The 22,013-nt window shown below is 41.8% G+C and overlaps 1 protein-coding gene across 6 annotated transcripts in view; it reads right to left on the bottom strand.

The window, feature by feature from the left end:
* Positions 1-22,013, bottom strand: part of utrn (utrophin) — an 80,735-nt gene that overhangs the window by 10,560 nt on the left and 48,162 nt on the right. For all 6 annotated transcript variants that reach the window (XM_029002431.1, XM_029002435.1, XM_029002433.1 and 3 more), the window contains 13 exons: positions 18,158-18,330; positions 17,526-17,682; positions 12,385-12,514; positions 11,923-12,191; positions 11,465-11,611; positions 11,190-11,268; positions 10,462-10,522; positions 6,434-6,495; positions 5,263-5,337; positions 4,398-4,599; positions 4,198-4,283; positions 3,637-3,794; positions 2,941-3,107 (listed from right to left, as the gene is read on the bottom strand). In XM_029002431.1, coding sequence (XP_028858264.1) covers positions 2,941-3,107; positions 3,637-3,794; positions 4,198-4,283; positions 4,398-4,599; positions 5,263-5,337; positions 6,434-6,495; positions 10,462-10,522; positions 11,190-11,268; positions 11,465-11,611; positions 11,923-12,191; positions 12,385-12,514; positions 17,526-17,682; positions 18,158-18,330 — 1,766 coding nt within the window. The remainder of the gene's footprint in view (positions 1-2,940; positions 3,108-3,636; positions 3,795-4,197; positions 4,284-4,397; positions 4,600-5,262; positions 5,338-6,433; positions 6,496-10,461; positions 10,523-11,189; positions 11,269-11,464; positions 11,612-11,922; positions 12,192-12,384; positions 12,515-17,525; positions 17,683-18,157; positions 18,331-22,013) is intronic.

Genomic DNA, 22,013 nt, shown 5'->3' with positions numbered 1-22,013 from the left:
TTTCTGCGATGTTCAGTTCATATCCATGGCTGTAGGCACATGTGTCTGATACTGTCTCGTCAAACAAGAGGCTAATTCTTTAGTCTAAATGGAATTTAATAAGAATTATAAACAGTTGTGATCAGTTGTGTTTAGCCATGATTTTTGATCATGTTTTCCTGTCAGGATTTCCAAAACCATTTCAGTTAGCATGTTGCTAATGTGGGTTAAAAAAATAATGTTCCTTAGCAACATGCTAATGTCTCAAACCCAAAACAGGATTAAAAACAAAGGTGAGAAACCTTTCTAATCCAGTCTACACATTTTTTCACAACCTTTCTGACTTCCCATGCACTTTTCGTGACATTTTAAAGAATACTCAATATGTCTCAATAATGGTAGAAATCTATTTGAATGTAAAAATGTACAACTCAGAAGATGAATAACATGAGATGAGAACATAAATTCTACAGGAGAAATTACGTTCAGAACGGAATTCAAAAACAGCAAATTTTTTTGAAGATCTGAAACAAATCCAGGAAATTCTATTCAGGAACAAATGTGGGGACACTTAATTGTATGAGGATCATTTATGGAACATTTTAACTGATAAAGAATTTTAATTGTGGTCAATTAATCATAATTGCTTTGTTAAAGCACATTGCCACACGATTGTCTTTCAGCACAAATGAACAGTCATGGAACTTTTACTACAGAGAAATTTTTTCAACAAAAGCTTTGTTCTTGACTAACTTCTTTTTGTGTGTGTGGTGGTGTTGTGGTCACAAGCACACTGCCCCTCGACTGGGCCATGGAAGACTGTGACTGTTTAAGAGTTGCCGGAGGCCTCCTGGTGGCCTTGCTTACCACAGCTCTTCATGCCCAGACACTGAGATTTGGAGGTCAGCCAGTTGCTCCTTGTTAATGCTCCAAGCTATATTCAGCACCTTGGAAACCATCTAATTTCCGTGACCTGGCAAGTATTTTCTAAGGACCTTGGAACGTCCCCTGGCCTTCATGATATGGCCTTTCGGTGGACAAGCACTAATGGTAAAAAGTCCCTGACTTTTTGTCATCTTAATGATGAATATGATAGTTCTATTTCCTATCATCTATTTATTTTAATTTTCAGAGAACGCAACATGAAGACATAGATTGAAGTCTCATGGGTTCTGGTGGGAAAATCAAGTCAGAGGGGGGGGTGAATACTTTCTGCAGGTGCTGTATGATTAATCTCAGCGCCCCATTTATTACAATGTGAACTGACAGTAAACAGTTTAACAGAAATCTGTGACTGACAGCATATCTGACACACACACACACACACACACACACACACACACACACACACACACACACACTCTTCACACTTGAGCACTCCAGTGGCACTGACAGGATTAATTAATGTGCTAATTAAAAGATTAGGGTGATGGCAGGCAGGCCTAGTGAGCTGCGGGTAACGAGCTGTTAATCCAGGAAGCCATTTTAAACTGCAGGCTGGCATCACGCAATCAATCACATACACTTCCCACAATCCCATTCTCTCGTTCTCTCCCATCTATTTCCCTCCTTGTCCTTCTTTCCCTCTCTGTCCCACATCCCTCTGTCTTGTCCTCCCCTCCTTCTATCCATCTTTGTCAGGCAGAAGGGCATCTGACAATTATCAGTGCAGGGCTCAGGTTTCATTATCCAATGGAGAGTGTACAGTATTAGGAAAGTGTGTGTGTGTGGATTGTAAGCCATGATAAATGGCTGAGCATCATTAAGAAATTGACTTTGTCAGGGTCTATAGTGTGCGCTTTAACACAGCGCAAACAAGTGCAGTATAGTGAGTGTGTGTGTGTAAGAAAATAAGCATATGTTGTCTGTGTGTGTGTGAGAGAGAGCAAGCATATGTGATGTGTGTGTGGGTGTATGCGATTCGTTTGTAGGAGATCTGCCCTCGCAGCAGATGGTCAACACACACTATCTGACATTTATAAATTGTCAGCCTCAAGAGCGCAGCACCCTCACAAACATATTTCAATACACGCACACTTACACAAGCACATGCACACACACACACACACACACACACACAAATGAATGCTTGTGGGTGCGTGCCCGGTCTATAAAAATGTTAAACTCCCAGCAGCCACTGTTCCATCACGGCTGAAAGGTTTACACACTGCCATTCTCTCAGAAACGTCCGCTGCTGGCGATGTAAAAGCTCAGCGTCTCAAACTTCATTAATGGAGAGCAGCACGGCTCAATAAAACTACAGCCAGACCAGTCCTGGCTCTGATTGGTCTGCTGGTTTGATGGCGACAGAACTAAAAGTACAGAAGCGGCGGTGCAGTTCAATAGCGGATGTGGGTCACGGCGCGTTCGTTTTTGGACACGTTAGAAGGGCAGCGTGAGATCACAGTCCAATGGCAACTCATTTCCTGCCGCTAGCCTTGATTCGGTTGGGCCCCACGGTGACCTTTCAGCGGCAGGAAAGGGAAACCGTCTCTGTAAAAGATCAGATTGTGGCAAATTGCCCTGACTGTCCTCCTTTTCCTGATTCAGGAGAGTAAAAAAGGTGGCGGTGGAGGGGTCCCGATTGCGATTGAGAGGCAGTCTAATAGTAAGGTTGCATGACCATACATAACTAGAGTTTAACTTCCATTAGCTAATTAAGCTAAGATTAAGCTATGTATAAAAAAATATCTGCATTATACCTGCATTTTTTCCATTTAAAAATACTTGCATTTTGGTTTGGCAGCTGCTCACTGGGCTGCCTATTGTTGAATTTGATTTTGGTGGGTTTTACAATCAAGATGAAATCAAGTGTTAATGTCGAACGCACTAATTCAAATATCTTTATGATTAATCTACTCTGTGCTGTGTATATGACCCAGTGGTGTATGATTAGAATCCAGTGAGAGATATGAATTATAAAATTCTTTAGCTTGAAAGGTTTGCATTAATATTGTTTACCTGAAGCCAACAATTGGACACTCTTTGCAGATGTTGCACTTGGCTTGATGTTTAGCAGTTTCAGCTGCGGCCACTCGATGGAGAACAGGCAGCCAGACCATAGACTGGGGCTCTAATCTCATCCAATCAACAAACTGCCTTGGCTCTAGCTCCACCTTATTGGTCACCTAAGAAGAAGATGAAAGAATAAAAAAAATACATAATACATTTCAGGAATAAAAAAAGCAATACATTTCAGACTTCTATGGTTCAATAGAACCTTCTTGGTTCTAGGAATGGTAGTAGAAGGTGCCACAATCTCAGATTTTCTGACATCATATAGACTGGGTCTGAAATGATAACACCCACCCCCCTCCATTTTGTTCTAGTTACTTACTGGAATCATTTCAAATAATAAGATACGATAATGAGGTCCTCTGGATTTTTCCGTCTCACAGTCTGTACATTTATGTTGGCCAGATATTGGATTTCTCAGATTACCTCATTATGGGACAGCCTTTCAATTTGTCAAAGAAAAAGAAACCAATGTGACAAACATGTAATAGCAATAATTCATAATTGATAGTGTTGGTCTACTCTGTGTGGCTGGGCACACATCAAGAAAAGGTCACACATTACAATACCTTCAGCCACTGTCATCATGTTCCCACTATGCTTTAACTTTATTTCCCAAGTGTCGTGTGTGTGTAGACATACGTGTATGAAACAGCTCCGGACACTTGGCTCGATGTTGCTCCCCCCGAAAGCAGCCACCTCCCCAAGTTGACGCGGGACTTGAATGGCTTCATGCAGTAAGACACCGAGTTGCCGCTGATCACACACACCTCCCACCGAACACACCTGACTGAAGAGACCTGCAGACATAGGAACACACACACATAACACACCTGCTTTTAAATTCTTTTCCAAGTCACACTGTCTGAGAGGCAGTCTAAAAGTGAGGTTACACAGCAGAAGTGTAACATCGCACTTCCTCAGGTGGGTAACAATGTTGAACTGCCATTATATAATCAGATATGTGGATTCTGCTCTCGGATGATTTATGTAAAGTACACACACACACACACACACACACACACACACACACACAAAAAAAAATGCAATTTTCATTAAACAAATGCCTGCATTTTGGGTTGGCAGCTGTAGCTGTTCACTAGGCTGCCTTTTGTTGGATAGTGTTGGCACTGGCCACACTTGTGTGAAACTGCAGGTTTGTGCGATGGGTGTGATGTGTGTGTGGTTTTTGTGCAAACTCACATTTATATTTTTCTTCCAGGTGTCCCTTAGACAGAGACAGCAGGCCGATCTTCATGGACAGAGCCCTGATCTTTCCTGTACGGCCCCTGCATACACACTTTTCATTAACACATATCACACAAAAACCCACATGACTGTTGATACTGATGCATCAAAAAGTCAGGATACAAAATTATCTGTGTGAGTATACAGGTACACACGTGTCATAGACGTTGAGCAGCCAGTTGAGACACATGTCCACACACAGTGGGACGTTAACCAGGTCCTTATGCTCCTGCTCCAGGCTGTCGTACACACACGTGAGTGTGTTTATCACCTCCGGCACAGTCAACACACTGGAACCTCCTCCCAGCTTCTGCTGCTTGAAAACACCCTCTGCCACGCCCAGATCCAGCAGGTCCACTAAGACGGGACCAAAAAATAAAGACAGGATGAACATTTTAATGCTTTAAAACACAGATTACAATTAATACCAAATCCCCTCTTTCATAGTTGAAAGAATGAAGAAAAATCTGCAAAAATATCATGCTGATCTGAGCTCTCACTCTGCACTACACAGTCTCTTTTTCCCCAACCTCTCAGACACAGGGACACCTGGGTAATGGACAGCAGACAGCAGACAGCTCTTCCTGTTGACTTTGATTTTCTACATAATTAGCTGGATGAACCTCTCATTAATCAGAATATGCAAATTTAGGACAGAACTCAAGAGGGCATCGAGACACGGGCAACACGCAATCAAACAGGGACATAACATTTGTGTGTTTGCATATTAAGATGTTTTACCTGTTCACTAAACTAATGATTCACTAAAACAACCAACAATCAAACATATTTGAGCTCAAATGACCCACAAAAAAACCCACACTTTTCTGCACTGACGTGAGTGACGTCACACAAGTAGACAAAAGCAAAAAATGAAGCTATGCACACCATTATACAAAGAAAAATACAGAAACACAAATCAGAGGGCAGACAGTTAGAGTTAATGGCTGAAACACCTGCTTAATTATCAACACCACTTAGTTGAATCCTTTGGGACATACACACATTACACACACTTACAGCAAAGTGCCTTTTGCAGTCTGCGGATCTTCATGGCGGTTCTGTAGGCGGAGAACCGCACAGTGTTCAGGTCAGCTGCACACAAACAAAAAAGAAAGGTCAAGGTTCAGAGGTCAGACAGGGCAGTACATACAGATCAGGTCTGGCATCACTTGGCTCACACTCAACAAAACAGGAACTGGAAAGGGACATTTTCAAAAGACCAAACCAGAACAAAACAGCAAATTAACTGTCAATCAGGAAACTGTGCTGGAGATGGAGGACATCTTTTCCTGAGAGAGCCACAGTTATTCTGCACACAAAACATTTTTATAACAAATGATCGAACTATTTGGAAAATACTTTTTTTTTTTTTTTAAATGTTATTTTCTTGGGTCTTGGTGTGCGGAAAAATACAACAGTATCAGGAGGTGTCAAGTTATCACTATATTTATATAGCTATTTTAACGCGAAGGAATGGACTTATTCATGCACCGCACATAGTGCCGGTCTAACTGACTCATGGGGTTGGATGTTTTTATCCTGACATTTTCAGAGATTTCCTCAGATTTCCTGTTTTTGTGTCGGTGCATGTAAAATTCATTTTTTCATTAAAAAAATAAAATCCCCCATCCCAGATTTGAGAAACCAGGATATGATATCTGGAGTAATGTGACATGTATACCGCTTATTTCGAAAACACACACAGTTGAGGTAACTAAACTGAATTTGTTGTTCTGCAATGAAATAATTAAATATACATGCCCGTTTAGATGGGGGAAAAACATTGACCCATTCAGTTGTAGTGTGTAGTAAACAGGCTGCATGGTTTCCTCACAGTGCTCATTTTATATTTATTTTATATATTTATAAAGGTGAGGTTAACAGTGTTTACAGGCAGTTGTGCAAAAAGCACAGTTATTAAGAGGATTTGAAAAAACTATTTTTTTCTGGTACATACCATACACTGAATATGATTGAACCCTGGGATATTCAATATTTAAATTTCTTGCATTAAATAATTTGCAATAAGGCATTTGCATTCGTAATCACAAGATCAAGCATTTTTCAGTTCATTTACACTTATGTACACATTTACACATTCTTGCAAAAAAAATACTGAATACATTTTACTGATAATATAATTGAATGCTCAACAAATTATGTGTTATGGTGTGTGTTTGGATCTTACCCAGGGAGTGGTACAGTTCTGTCATCTTGGGATGATCCCAACAGGTGGACTGGTTGTGGTGGCTGAGGAGAAAGACACCAACACAAAGAGTAAACCAGCAGCCAACATCATACTGTTTTTAATATTAACGCCCTGTACTAGCCCTACAGGCACTTACAGTTTGGATGTTAAATTGCCAAACACATACCTGTGTTTTACATGGATTACAGGAAATACCATCTGCTGATATAATACATTTTACATTTGAAGTTAGTTTTCTTCATATTGTCAAGATTAGAAAACCGTATAAATCTAAGAGAAGAAATGTTTTATTAAACACAGGCCCACCTGTTACACCTGGATGGAGTACTAATATAGAGAAAGAAAAAATGATAAAAGAACTGACATCTGCTAATGCAATTCATGTGGGAGAACACACACACACACACACACACACACACACACTCGGAGGCAGCTGTTCATTATTATTTTGGCTTGGAAAGCAAAAATCTTGTTGTTCTATTTTTATATGCATCTCCTCCAACAGTTTTATTCGCATATCCTCCAAACTATCCCCCAGTCTGGCCCATAGTGTAGAAGTTTGCTTTAATAAACGATCCACAACTCCACCCACATGCCACACCCATTTTTTCGTGCCACTTTTCCTACGGAAATAACATAAGACAATTTTTCGACTAACTCTCATGACTAAAATTTTTATCACAGACACCTGAAACGCAATTATCACATCTGAAAGTCCCCCTCTTTGCATTTGTTCACTTTGTTCCCCAACATTTTCATCCCTACTTTTTTCCCATTCACTTATATAATGGGAAATTCATTACATTTCAGTGTATTGACATGAAACTTTGTACACACCTTCATCTTAATCTTTCACTGCCACTTTATCACTTTTTTATCACTCCATCCTCCAATTCACTCATATGCATTTTACAGAGCAACAGTGGTCAGACTTTCAAACTTCCATCCACCACATATTTCACTTATTCAACCAATGTAATCAGTTCAGCCACATTTAACCTCCTATCCTCCACTCCTTTTCATCCCTCCATTGTCCCATTGAAGCCCTTTCATTTTACAGATCAACAGTGGTTTCACTTTTAGCCTTCCAACCACCACATATTTTACTTATTCAATGTAACCAATTTAACCACATTTAATCTCATTCCATTCATCCCCATTGAAACATTCATTTTACAGAGCAACAATAGTCACACATATGACTGTTGGAAGTCAGCCTTCCAACAGTCATATATTATAATCAATTCAACCACATATAACCTCCTTCCACTTATTAACCTATCTTCCACTCCACCTTTTCATTCTGCCATTATTTCAATGAAGCCCATTCATTTTACAGAGCAACAACAGTCACATTTTCAATCTTCCAACTTAAATTTAATGTGATGCAGCATCATGGCCACCAACCTGTTAGCATTTTTTAGCATGCTAAAAATGATCATTTTTTAACATGGTCCAAACTCCACCAAATTTTATGCGATGCATAGTGACCACACCTCATTAGCCTTTTTTTATCATTAACATATAATTTTTGAATATTAAATGCTAGAACATTAACATTAATAGACCGATTTGCATATAAAGGCAATTCTCATTTTTCAACCAGTTTTACTTAATTAAGTAATTTAACAATGATTTCACCCTTTCGTCATCTCATCTTTTATCCTTTTATTTTGGCTTGGAAAGAAGTTAAAGTTTCAAGAACTTCCCTTTTCTAGTTTAAAAATGCCCCAGATTATCTGCCACTTCATTATGGACCACAGATCTCACTTTCTTCTGACACTGTGACTTTCAACAGATAAACAACTAAACACAACTGAAGGAGTCAAAACACTCACATGCATTAATGCGCTAACACACAAAGCCAGAAACTACTACAGAGCTTCTGATTTGTACATGATGGCTGTAAAGACACACATAAGCACACACAGACTGATGGGAGCAGGCTGTCATGCTGAAAGTGTGACATGCTGGAAAAATGATTTTTACAGCAATGATACACATCAAAACCCCATATGTTACTATGGTTGCTCTGAACGATTTCGATTTGAAATAGTCCACATAATAAATACCTCTTTAAAATCTATAATATCATGGCAGAATAAACTCATAACCAGAGTTCATACACAAGTATATACACAATCCTAACCATGCGCCTACTCAATCATACTCTGAACACAAAACCCCAAAACTTTCAAGCATCCTCCATTGCTCCTCAGTACAGTAACCCTAAATAACCCCAACAAACTTAATCAGCTTCCTGTCCCCAAGACTCTCCAGCCCTAATTAATCACTTTTACAAATTAAACCCACAGCTTTTATCAACACACTCCTCACCACACACCGGGAGAGAAGCTCCCTCAGCTGAGCTCCTTCGTACTAAACTCAAACTAAAGGTCACACAAGTTGTCCCATTCAGTGATGGAACAGGTTTGGAGAGAGAAAGAGAGAGAAAGTAAGTAATAAGTCAAGGAGGTTGGGGGTGTTATAAAATTGTATTTAGCTCCAATTTGACACAGCAGCCTGAAGGAGCAAGGACAAACTGTGTGTGAGTGTGTGTACATTTAATGACTGTGCCAGTCACAAGCTTTCCACTATTGTTACAATGCCGATCATTGTGTGTGTGTGTGTGTGTGTGTGTGTGTGTGTGCTGTACCCAAAAAATTAGTAATTTTTTAAATTATCTACACATTCACGCACTGTGATCTTTAGTTTGTATAATTTAGCTGCAGGGATCTTACACACATCTTGCGCACACACTCACTCACACACACACACACACACACACACACACACACACTGTTAGGAACAAAAATTGCAGACACATATCTGTGGGGCATGTTCCCAGCTGCATGCACAGATATTAAAGTGAAAGTGAAGTGAATTGTGAAACACTGCAGCACGGCACGGCTTGTCCTCTGCATTTAACCAATCACCTTTGTGAACCGTGCATAGCCATGAAATGCCCACAAGAAGCATTGTGTGGAGATGGTATGTTGATCAAGGGGACCTCAGTGGCACCTTGGCGGTTCAGGATTCGAACCAGCAACCTTCCAATTATGGGTCTGTTTCCTTACCTGCTAGGCCACCACTGCCCCTACTGAGTTTGCTATGAGGATGGTAGTATGGTACAGATTGGATAAGTGTGAGTTGTATTACAGACACACATCTAAAACATTCCATATCTGCTGCTGATCTGACTGTATGATAAGGAATCCCTGACACACTGATAATGCAAGCAGATGACAGCAGGCGGTGTGATGGAAATTAGACTTTTTTTTCCCCCAGAGCAGCCTGTGGTCAATATTTCAATATCAGGGCACATATTGTTATTAATTCTACAATAATGACTCTACCATGGAGCCTTTTGGATTAATGTCACATAGTGAATTTATTCCCTACATCCAGGAACATATTTAACATGATTTATGTCGTTTTTTTAATCTGATGTGAATTTTTAATTGATCTATTATCTGTATTATAATTTCAAGTAAAGTGGGCCATTCATTTTAATCATAACAGACAGACCATTACCTGAACGTCGGCCATTATTAAATATTTTTAGGCATACTGAATGATAAATTTTTGGACCCCACCCATTACCACCATAGAGCCTTTTGAAAGTGAAGCCGAAGTCCTGTGCATGCCAGGCCATTAGGTGGCGGTGTAACTGGGCCACTCAATTGTATTAAAATTTAATTACACAAATGCAATTAATGTGCCTCTACTGTGCAAGCAGCACAACCCCAGATGTTGGAGTAATGATATCAAAAACAGAGACTGCAGCTCCAACACAGCTGGACAGTCTCTTGTTGTGTATTTCTTCTGTGAAAAATCTCCACATTCGAATGGAAACTCTCTTAAATGCATTTTTCAATGTATGTGACTTGTGATTGCCTCCAAAAAACTTAATTGTTGTGAATGCAAGGCTTAAGTAAAGCAAAACTTGGGCCTTTGGCAGTTCATTAAATTCGACTTCGTAGAACAAAAATGACAAATCTGCTTACTTGATGTAGTATGGAACTTTATTCGGTGAGACCGCCCTCTGCCAAGGAAGCTGGACAGAAGCTGTGAAGAAACACACACACACACACACACACACACACACACACACACAGAAAATCAATAGCAATTCAGTCTGTGTTTACCTAAACAATAAAGCACAGAAAATCTTTCAAACAATTACAAACAAGGACTCTTTGAGTGTGTGGGAGAATATGAGTGTGTGTGTTCTTATGTACAGAATTAGAAGCCAGGCGACCCGTTCGGACCTACAGGAATGAGACCACAGGAGCCGCAGCAAACAGGTCCCCTTGTTATCATGGTGGCACCATCGATTTTCAGTTCATCAGGCGGCTGTCTGCAGTCGCCTCCATTCAAAGTCACCGTATCTTTGTAAAGCTTCGTTTGAGATTCTGACGTCAGAGGCCGCCACATGAAGATTATTGGGCGGGACAGCCAGAACATTCTGCAGGTTCTACCGCTGCCGCTTTCACTCACAGGCCGGAGATGAGATACTTAACACTTTTATGGTGTCACTTTAATTATACAGCACATAAAAAGAGTTTATGTCCATTTACTGCCATCGATGCTATTGGTCTTGCAGTAAACAACTTTGTTGATGTGCAATTTCCTCCCACATACAGCAAAGTTGCTGGGAGGTGTTCAAGAAGAGCGCAGTTTCAAAGTCTTTGTAGTTATTGGAAGAATAAAACAGGCGGAATGAGAAACTCACTGGACAGGAAGTGCTGTGACGAGGGACCAAAGTCTCTGTGAGCTTCTTGAAGCAACTTCAGACGTTCCTCTACAGCCATCTGAGAGACAGCGATAGCAAGAATGCAAATAACTAGGTTGGTCATGAAATTATCTGTTAGTTTTGAGTTATCTATGAAAAACACAGTATATGCACTCTCCAGTTAATTGAGTTAGCCTTCTGATGAACAGTAGTCTTTGGAGGACAAAAGGGGGCAATATAAGAAGTTATTTTTTATATTGCACGGACCAACACACCTTTAGTACAGTGCAACGTGTGTTGAGCTGCTCCAGCTGGTGGGTGGCTGCAGGTGACAGGTGAACGTCCAGAGGTGTGAGCTGAGAGCTGAGGTCATTCAGAGCGCTGACCTCAGCCTGCACGGGAGAGAGGTGATCGCGGAACGCCTAAACACACACAGAAAATAGAATGACAATTACAGTGTACTAACAAAATAAAGGACATTCTTGTAACTTAATAGTAAATGTATTTATTTGTCCATTAAGGATACAGCCCTTTGGCCCTCATAGGTACATTAAGGACAAAAAACTAGGCCTACAGTGTACAGACTTGTAGATTTCTCATTGTCTATTCAGTAGGTGAGCCTTCGATTATAAGAGACCAGTCAGTCTTACGGTTTAAGATTTGGGTTGGTAAGGTTTTTTGTAACGACAAGTCAGGTACAGTTAGCTTGGTGTACAGTTAACTCCGACCCCACCGTCGTCTGTTCGATGTGGTCCTGCAGAGAGTCGATGAGCAGGTCTCCCACCGGTTGCCAGGCAGCACGCGCGTCCTCGAGGCGAGCCAGACGGAGGTCGAGGGCGTCCATGCGACTCTGCAGCTCCTGCATGCGCTCCAGAACACACTCCACCTGGCCCTGCCAGCGGCCCGCGGACACGCACATATTCTCCCAGTGCTCACGCACCTCCCCGTTGCGCTTTCGGATTGCCTTAGCAAGGCGCTGGGCCTTCTCCTCAGGGGTGAGGGCTACAAAACAAACAAAGACACACACACGCAAATATATTAATAAATCTATTTTAACAAAGTATCTGGAAATTTCAGACGATTCCATCATTCGTCTCAAACACTAAAAAATGACTGCCAGGGCGGGTGCATAATCAGCTGCGAGATGGAGCAGAACAGAGTGGCTGGTCTGAGATCAGCTCATTTTAATTCTCACTTGTCTTGGGCTGCGACGTCTTGCGCGGCTCCTCAGGCCCTTCGATTGGCTGGTCGGCGAGAAACGCTCGAGCTTGCTCCAGGGTGCTGACCACTGCTGGCTCCTTGTCCTTCAGCTCGGCCCGCAGAGCCTGCAAAAGCACACATTGCTATTGGCCAAGGTGTCTCCAGCAGCGACACAGACGAACACACACACCTTAAAATAAAGGACAAGTTCTTGCTATGAATACATATTCTCTCTAAAACTCTCTCTCTCACACACACACACACACACACAAACACACACTGTTCCACTATGAATACTGCTAAAATGTGAGCATCACCTTAATCCAAGAACAGAGGACTGCAACAAGTTCACACATAGAGGGAATAAGTGCATGTGTGTGTGTTAAAGCAAAGGGGTATCTATTAATAGCTACACTGTCTACATGTTGACCTTGCAGGTGAATACACTTGTCACCATGACGACACTTGCGACGACAGTACACTCAGACCATATTTACTGCTTCCTGTCTGACCTTGGACCCAAGACAAGTTAAATATGAACTACAGCCCCACGTCAAATCAGCCCAACAGTTACTCCCATTTATACGCTCCATTTAGGCACAGATAGAGCAGTGTGCTGACCTCACAAGACTGCATACATGAGCAATGTCCCATCAGTCACTCGCTCACTCACTCTCCTTTCTCTCTCTTTCTGACACACACACACACACACACACACACACACACACACACACACACACACACTTTCATTCAACAAGGACCTATTGCAATAACTATGTAATAAATGTATACTTCTGGTTATTCTGAGGACTTATAAACTCATAAACTAAAGTATTTGTACATTTTCATTTTACTGGTCAAATTTATATTAGATATTGAAAAAAATCTGAAAAATGTACATGGTTTATTATTATTATTTTATATGGTTCATACTAAGACTGACCACACACACACACACACACACACACACGTGTGAAAGTGTCTCCTCGGAAAAAGGCAAAAAGCTGGAGAAGCTCATTTTCTCGGCAGGCTGATAAGAAGAAGTGTTTAATCTCACACTTTTTAGAGCCGTCAGGATTCGTTCCCCAACGGGTGCCATCCATCACTGAGTGCCGACATCTGTGTAGTTTAGCCAAAACCTGCCGCTACAGTCCACATGAACCTGATTCGGCTCAGCGCAGCGTGGCATTAACCTACAGGCTATATTTACTTTAGCGATGCAGCTATCGTCGGGGTTGCAAATAGTCCTGGATTCTCCTGCAACTCTAGTGACATTGGTTCTCTGTCTGCTATTTATGCTTGGAATACATGTTACTGTTCTATGTATGCAGATTTGATAAAATAAGGACACTATCCTCAACTGCATCTGGAATTGAAACCAGTTTGCTATAATGAGCAGCACATTGCAGTTTAATAGAACCCGGTTAACAAAGTTGAATTCATTCATTGACTGCAATGGGTCACAGCTCTAATTCAATGAGCCTAAAGTAATTACGACTCGTGCAAAATATTTTCACAACAGGACATCAGAACAGAAGAATTGATGTCCGGTTCAGCTGGGAAGCGATGAAACAGTAGCTACATGAAAATTTGACACACACACACACACACACACACACACACACACACACACACACCTGGGGGTACAGAAAGTATTCAGACCCCCTTAATTTTTCCACTCTTAATATATTGCAGCCATTTGCTAAAATCGTTTAAGTTAATCTTTTTTCCACATTAATGTACACACAGCACCCCATATTGCTCTGTATATACCTTGTAATGAGAGTGCAATTTTCCAAAGAACAGCCTGTGAGTCCACAGTAAGAGAAAAAGCCTAAAGATCTTAATTAAATAAAGCTGACTGATGAGTTTAATCAGCATTGGTGGGTCTTTTCCTGGATAAAGTAACTTGATTAATAAATGCAATTATACTGCAATCAAGGCCAAAACGGCCATGATCAATAACCTCATACGTGCACACAAAGACCACATAGTACTTCCAGTAAATTAATGAATTAATTAAATTAACACCACACGCTTCAAAAGAGCTCACATGGTAAAGGTACAGGAAGGTAGCAGCCATTCAAGCATTCAATAATGCGGTTTAATAATGTGGAAGTGATGCAAAAATCAAAGACTCGCTCTCCTGACTACTTATTCATAGACAAGGTCCGGTGAAAACTGGGCCAGGAGGAATTGTCAATTTCAGTGGGTTGTCAGAAAAGGAATATTTGGGAAACACCGCTGGAGACGACCGGAACACTCCACACTCATTATCCTGGTGTTTCTATTGAAATAATTAGAATTATTAATACCCCCACCATTTAACATTTCACATTATACAATGATCGTAATTTAAGCAGTACATGTGCAGCCTCTGAATCAAGATGAGAAAAGAACAGGTCCAAATACTGGACTTTGTGGAAGTCTGAAAGATAATTGTTTTATTTTAGAATGTCAATTGCCATATCAATCTCAGCCAAATTCTCTCCAACAAAATCCAGTGTCACATTTGCAGCAGGTCAGACTGCACCTGATAAATGACAACAAGTGAAATGCAAGCTGGAAAAACTCAATCTGTTCATCATCCATCGATCTTAAACGGCCAGTGAACTGTACCTTTTTTGTGACCATAACATCATTCATTCCTGTGCTGATATTTATTATATTACTGCTTCATTCAAATGCTGTATAGTCATACATATGGTTTACACCATAGCGCATACTGCATTATATTTCTTTACCATTGCTACCTCATTGTGCCATCTAATAGTACTAATAATGTGCAGTACCATTTATGTTGGCTACAGTCTTCTGTATATCTGTTTAGTCTTGCATGTTTGTTTACGTATTGTCGTGTTTTTGGCCTCATATTTTTTACACACTATCTGGGTCTTCACTTGACCTAAAAACTGAACCCAGGCCTCATAAATACTGGCAATATTGCTACCTATAGATTTCTGACAGTGATTTTGGCTGAACATAGCAGAGCAAAGTAAGAAAGCCATTTCATTCATGATTAACAATTCTTGACCATAAAAGTTAGAACAGTCCTCAATGCCTTAATTAAGACAAGCCATAGGCAGCCAGTGTCTGCCCCACCCAAATTTCCTAATTAATGTGTGGTCACTTTCAGAGAATGTGTATATCGAACACAGCTTTTCATATTTTTTCAACCGCTCTAACAGGTTCATTTCCCTCTCAAATTCACGACTCTACCCTCCCCCCAACAATCTCCAGAGACCCTGAAAGCCCCCAAACTAGCCAGCGTTCCCCCATATAAATATTTATATAGCATAACATTCACCACCTCCCTGTGTCCACTGTGTGTGCAATGTGTCTGTACAGCGTACACGCGCAACGTATACCAATACATATTAACACATGTTTTAGTGCATATAGATCAGATTGAGTGCTACACACACCCTTAATATCTGGTTTACGTTCTATGTACGAGTTTTCACCATTCTGTCCACTGCACACTTTGAGATTTAGCAGACCAAGCTCTGTTGGAAATCACTCAGCCACCCTGGACATGACGAACCAGTCATCAGGCAACCCTGCCTGCCCTTCAATCCGCCTCATCACCGCCCACGTTTTTGTGACAGACTGTTATGACAAGACAAAACGCCACCATGGTCAGCCATTTATCTCCATAAAATGGGTTCTCGGCCCGACACGTTGGAACCGTTCAAGAACAAAAAGGACAGTGTTCTAACGGCAGATCGGGTTCAACTCCTGATCACTGTCCAAGAGAAAATGTGTGCCGCTGTCTGACAACAGCTGTCCACAGACACCTCGTGCTGGAAGAGTGGTTCAAATTTACAGCCAGACAGAGCAAAAAGCTGCAACTGTGGCAAAAAAAAAAAAAGACAAAAATATATAACTTTCAATAAAAAACTGCACTCCCATTATAATGTGGGCTGCACTTTTAGAGAGGGCTGTTGGGGTGATTTTTGCAATAAATTTTTTAAAAAGCAATGAGGAAACGTATTTATTCCCGAAATGGGCTTAAATGTCCCTTGAGCAGAGGACGGTTTGTGTTTTAAGGGAGTATTAACCCTGGGACTCCCATTACATTAATTTATTCCATTAAATTACAGCATTACTGACATTTAGTAACTGAATAATAAAGAGGAGCCCTGACATGAGGGTTCATTGCTGGAAATAAGCCTGATGCTCTCCTGCGGCCTTGTAAAATAAAATGTCTTGTATCTGAAGCAGCATATCATCTCCTGATTGAACTGGTACTGTAGCCACCTCCTATGGTGGGAGCCGTAATGTTACCCCAACCTCTGCTTCAGATGATACACCATGAACATAAACGATCCTCCTTACATAAGGCCATATAGTAAGGTAATATTTAAGTGGTCATTAGAGAGGTCACTACATATACACAAGGACATTTAACTTTCAGTTGTAAACAGCAGCCAAAATTCAGTGATTGTGCCAATCTTGTGTGTTTACCATCCGGCTGTTCTGCCGCATGTCTGCATTGAAGAGAAGTGATTGTCATTGTGATACAGAGCAGCGCATCACACGGTGCACACAGTGAAATGTGTCCTCTGCATTTAACCCATCACCCTTAGTGAGCAGCGGGCAGCCATGACAGGCGCCTGGGGAGCAGTGTGTTGGGACGGTGCTTTGCTCAGTGGTACCTTGGCGGATCGGGCCGCTTCCTTAACCGCTAGGCCACCACTGCCCCTCAGATTTATCTGCATTTACTTACCGTGCGGTGGTTCTGTTGCATGTCAGCATTTCCCGTGCAACGGTGTAGTTAACGTGTAGCAGTTCTGCCGAATGTCTGCATTTACCGTGCTGCAATAGTTAGCGTGCGCCAGTTCTGTCGCATGTTGCATTTACCGTGCGGCGGCATTTACCATGTGACTGTTCTGTTACATGTGTTTATTTATCGTGCAGCGATTCTGCTGCATGTGTGTATTTATTGTGCAGCGGCCCTGCTGCATGCGTGCATGTGCCGTGCGGCAGTTCTGTCACACATGCGGCAGATCCGGCAGTCTTGCTGTGTGACTGTATTAACCGCAAGGTGGTCCTGCTGCATGTTTGTGCTGCCTGGCAGTCTTGCTGCATTGTTGCATTTACTGTGTGGCAGTTCTACTGCATGTGTGTATTTACCGTGCAGTGTTTCTGCTGCTGCAGTAAGGTGGGTACGTCTCCTCCAATTGGCATCTGCTTGTTAAGCTCCTCCTCCTTCACACAAAGCCAAACCCACAGGTCCTCAAGCTGCGAAAGAAGTCCTGACACACGCTCAGCACTGGCCTCCAGATGAGCCCTAAATGTGCGCACACACACAGACAAAAAATTCAATTACACACTCTGCAGTGGCCACTAAATCATCCCTAAATTTTATACACAGTCACTCTCTCAAATGCATTATTTAAACAGGCTTCTAGATAAGCCCTACACACACAAACACACACACTGCATGCATATATAATGATCTGCATTGGCTGCAGATAAAAGAGCCCTAATGCACAGCGCATGAGTGTAGTGGCCACATAACAGGATCAATAAAGGGTGGTAGTAGCCTAGTGGGTAACACACTCGCCTATGAACCAGAAGACCCGGGTTCAAATCCCCCTTACTACCATTGTGTCCCTGAGCAAGACACTTAACCCTAAATTGCTCCAGGGAGACTGTCCCCTGTAACTACTGATTGTAAGTCGCTCTGGATAAGGGCGTCTGATAAATGCTGTAAATGTAAATGTAAAGGAAAGTTTGTATATTGTGTGTGTGTGTACACTGACCGTATGTTTGCACTTTTAGCCTTGAGTTGGCTCCAGCGCTGGTTCATGTCATCAAGTCTCTGTCGTAGAAAAACCGCCTCCTCTGAGCCACCCAGGGCACGCATCATTCGGCCCCGCCCCCCTTCTACGCTTCGAAAGATGTCATTATGAGCATCAATCTCTGTCTGGATATCCTACAAAAAAAAAAAAAATTAAAAGATGACATGAATTCAAGTGATGTGACATCAACAATTACCAAGGTCTCTGTTTTCAAAGAAATAATTCACATTACATAATTTTCATATTTGTTATATAACTTAACAAAAGCACCCTAATTGATATGCGGCTTCAGACAAAACTCTGAAAGGATCTATTGTTGCCATCTTCAGATATGGGCAGGACCTAAACAAGCAGATCAATTTCCAAGTCTAATGCAGCTCTAAAAGTCTCAAAGCAGCACGGGGATCCTGCGTCAGGTCGACGGCAATTCCCCTCACCATTCCTACTGCTCAAATTCCATTTGGTGAGTTTCCCAAGAACGCAAGCTGATCCCGAACGGACAAAAAGCAATTTTCGGTGTGCACAGAGCCATGTCTCTAACATCACCACTGGGATAAATTGGAGACACAAGGACGTTGGTCAAATGAAGTTGAGAGCTCACAGTAAGTTAAATGAATATAGCTGCCACAACAACATATTGTGCTAAATTGTAGAACTGATGCTAGCCCCAGCACTATGCGCTAAGCATTGGGCATATGTACTAGGCTTTCGGAACTTACACAAGTAGATAAAACAAGAGAGAACTGTTGATGTGTAATTATTTCTGTTTCCCAGAACACAATCTTTAAAGGGCCCCTATTATGATTTTTTTTTTTTGCTTTTATATGTCTGAAGCCTCTTTCTGAAATTCAGTCTTGGTGCAGAATTACAGTCACTCCAGTGTCTGTAGCTTTAAATGCAAATGAGGTGGAGAGAGGCGGGATGAGGAGGAGAGTGGCCTATAGAAATGACGTCATCAACACCATTAAGCAACCACAATGTTTGGCATAGACAGGAAGCCACGTAGGCATTTTCCACAGGAATCTCCTGTGACAGAACGGAGAAAAAAAAAAATCTAATTTTTACATCCGCTCACCGAGCAACTGCAATACATTTTGATTGGAGGAGTTACTTTTTTAGGGGAGGGGTGGGAAATTCTCTGGGCAGACAAAGCATGAGAAATGGGAGGTAACCTTTCCCTTAATGACTACATAAGGGGGGACATTCCAGATCAGACCATCTGCCTATCAGGTCAGGCAAAATGGCCAAAGCTCACTTTATACATATCGCCATTGTATAAAGTGCGCAGTACCATAGACAGGCTAGAGGAACTAGTATTATTGTTACATTTACATTTACATTTACAGCATTTATCAGACGCCCTTATCCAGAGCGACTTACAATCAGTAGTTACAGGGACAGTCTCCCTGGAGCAACTTAAGGTTAAGTGTCTTGCTCAGGGACACAATGGTAGTAAGTGGGATTTGAACCCGGGTCTTCTGGTTCACAGGCGAGTGTCTTACCCACTAGGCTACTACCTCACAATTTCGCTCACAAAGCGAAATTCTAATAATAGTGGACCTTCAATGATATTTGAATAAACAGAGTTCAAAATGTGATGTGAAGTGCTGCTCTAAGCGACAGTTTGAAATTCTTCTTTCCCCAAACAAGGCAAGGCAAAGGGTTGGGTGCACAGACCATTTCTCTTGTTTGATATACAGGTATCTAGAGAGCTGTACTTTCTAGTAAATCCTGAAAAGATGCTAGATGTTGCAATAGAGAACATTTCCCATGTGCTTATGTGTATAACAGTGCAATGAAAATCTGGTCCAGGGCTTTCAATATGCTGATAATTCATTTTGTAATGTGATAACATTTGCTTTACATTTTATAAAATAATTAAAAACACCCAAATCACACACACACACACACACACACACACACACACACGCACACACAGATACAGAATGACATTTGCAGTGCTCAACACTTACACCTACAAAAAAACCCCACATAAACAGAAAAACAATTTGCACTCACACACACAAAGTCAGCAACCAGCATTTAATTTAAACTCCAATTTACAACATCACCACACGCAGTTTAACAGAAATCAGCTCAGCTTTGAACACAAGTTTAATAACCCCAGCGCCAACACACCCATACACTGAAAACACAAGCATCGAAGTTTGGAAGGTTACAAAAAAGTGTGTGTATGTGTGCGGGTTTTTTTTTTTCTACCTCCTCAAATCTCCTCAGTAGCTCCTGCACACTGAAGTTCAGGCCAATCATGGCTCCTGGGTGTGTGTGCCTTTCACTCAGCTACGCCATCCACACGACAGAGACATGAACTCCTCCAGACATGCCAGTCCTGGTGTAACACGCAGCCGGCATTACACGCGTTTTTCCTCTCAGAGTGCTGTGGACCCATCCTCCGGAGGAGCATGGAGAGTCCCAGCAGGTGTGGGTACCTCCAGAACACAGATCCCCCTTTCAAAGAGTTCCTCAACAGCGACGAGCGGGACGCAATCCATCCATCTCCTGTACTCCAACAGCCAGCGGTTACCACATGGACACAAAACGTGCCTGTTTATCCAAACCTCCTGTGACCCTGGGCAGGCATTTGAACTCAATTACTGTCTGAGACTGCCTGTATGTCTGTGTGTGTGTTGCGGAGAGAGGAGTTTAATAGCTCTGTCTAAAGCATGTATGAAAGTGTAAAGTTATGTCTGTGTGTTTGAGATTGTAAGAGTTACACCAGTTGCAGCGTGTTTGAATAAAAGCGCGTGTCACTGGCGAGTGCTGAAGGTCCTGATGGGATCACTGTGTGCAATACGAGTGTGTGAGTGCAGTGATGATGATGATGGTCCTGCCCAGGACGTCCTACTCCAGTGAAAAGTCCACCCTGTAAACTCCAGCTCCAGTAAACCTCCAGACTGCCGAGATTTCCCCCCCCCAGGCCTTCCAGCCGATCTGCCCGATCTGGGTTCCCTCCAGCTGGGCACGCGGCACCGCTGCTTCCCTGGCTCGCTGGTGGTGAAATTCACCCTCCGGCTTCCTCCAGGAACCCTCTCCACCACAACTGCGGGATGAAAGCTCGCTTTCTATCGCACACCCCCCCTCAACTCCGGAGCAGATGTTTATTATTTTAAAATCAGCACCCGCCCTCTGCCCCCACCCCAGAAAAACACACCCACTTCCTGAGCGACAGCGAGAGAGAAACTGATTTATTTTTTCCAGTGGCCAAAAAAAAGGATTATTATAGTAATTTGGTTCCTTTGAAGTGTATGTGTGTACATGTATTAGTGTTGGTGCATCTTAATCTGACCAGAAGGCATTGAAGACATTGGATTTTTTTTTTTTTTTTAATTTTGGACGGGACCAGCGTACTAAAGTGATAATAAAACGCTAAAATGCACACTTTGAAGTCAGTACCACACTGCAACATTTACATATATAAGGAGACGACAACAGAGCGAGAATTTAAATTGCTGTTACAGATGTTCATTAAAAATTTAAACGGTAAAGAGGCAGATTTAAGACCTTCATTCTACAGAGATTTTCCCTCCTCACTGCTCTCTCCCTTGTTTATTGATTGAGCAGTTTTGTGCAATTGAATCTTCTCCGTGATTCACAAGTTTAGAGTGCCGACGGTGATGAGTGGCAGTGATGAGTGGCGGTGATGACCGATAAATATTATCTCATCACACTCACACAGGAGGAACAATAGAAGACGCTAAATTAAAGCCAAAATGAACAAGATGAATGACTGGATTACATACTGCGGAGCAGGAGACTCATGTGAAAGGAATCCAGATTGGATCAAAATGGACTGTAT

The sequence above is a fragment of the Denticeps clupeoides genome, chromosome 14, assembly GCF_900700375.1.
Source record: "Denticeps clupeoides chromosome 14, fDenClu1.1, whole genome shotgun sequence".
Taxonomy (NCBI): Eukaryota; Metazoa; Chordata; class Actinopteri; order Clupeiformes; family Denticipitidae; genus Denticeps; species Denticeps clupeoides.
The sequence above is the reverse complement of the archived record's forward strand: the minus strand, read 5'-3'. Positions and strand labels throughout refer to the sequence as shown.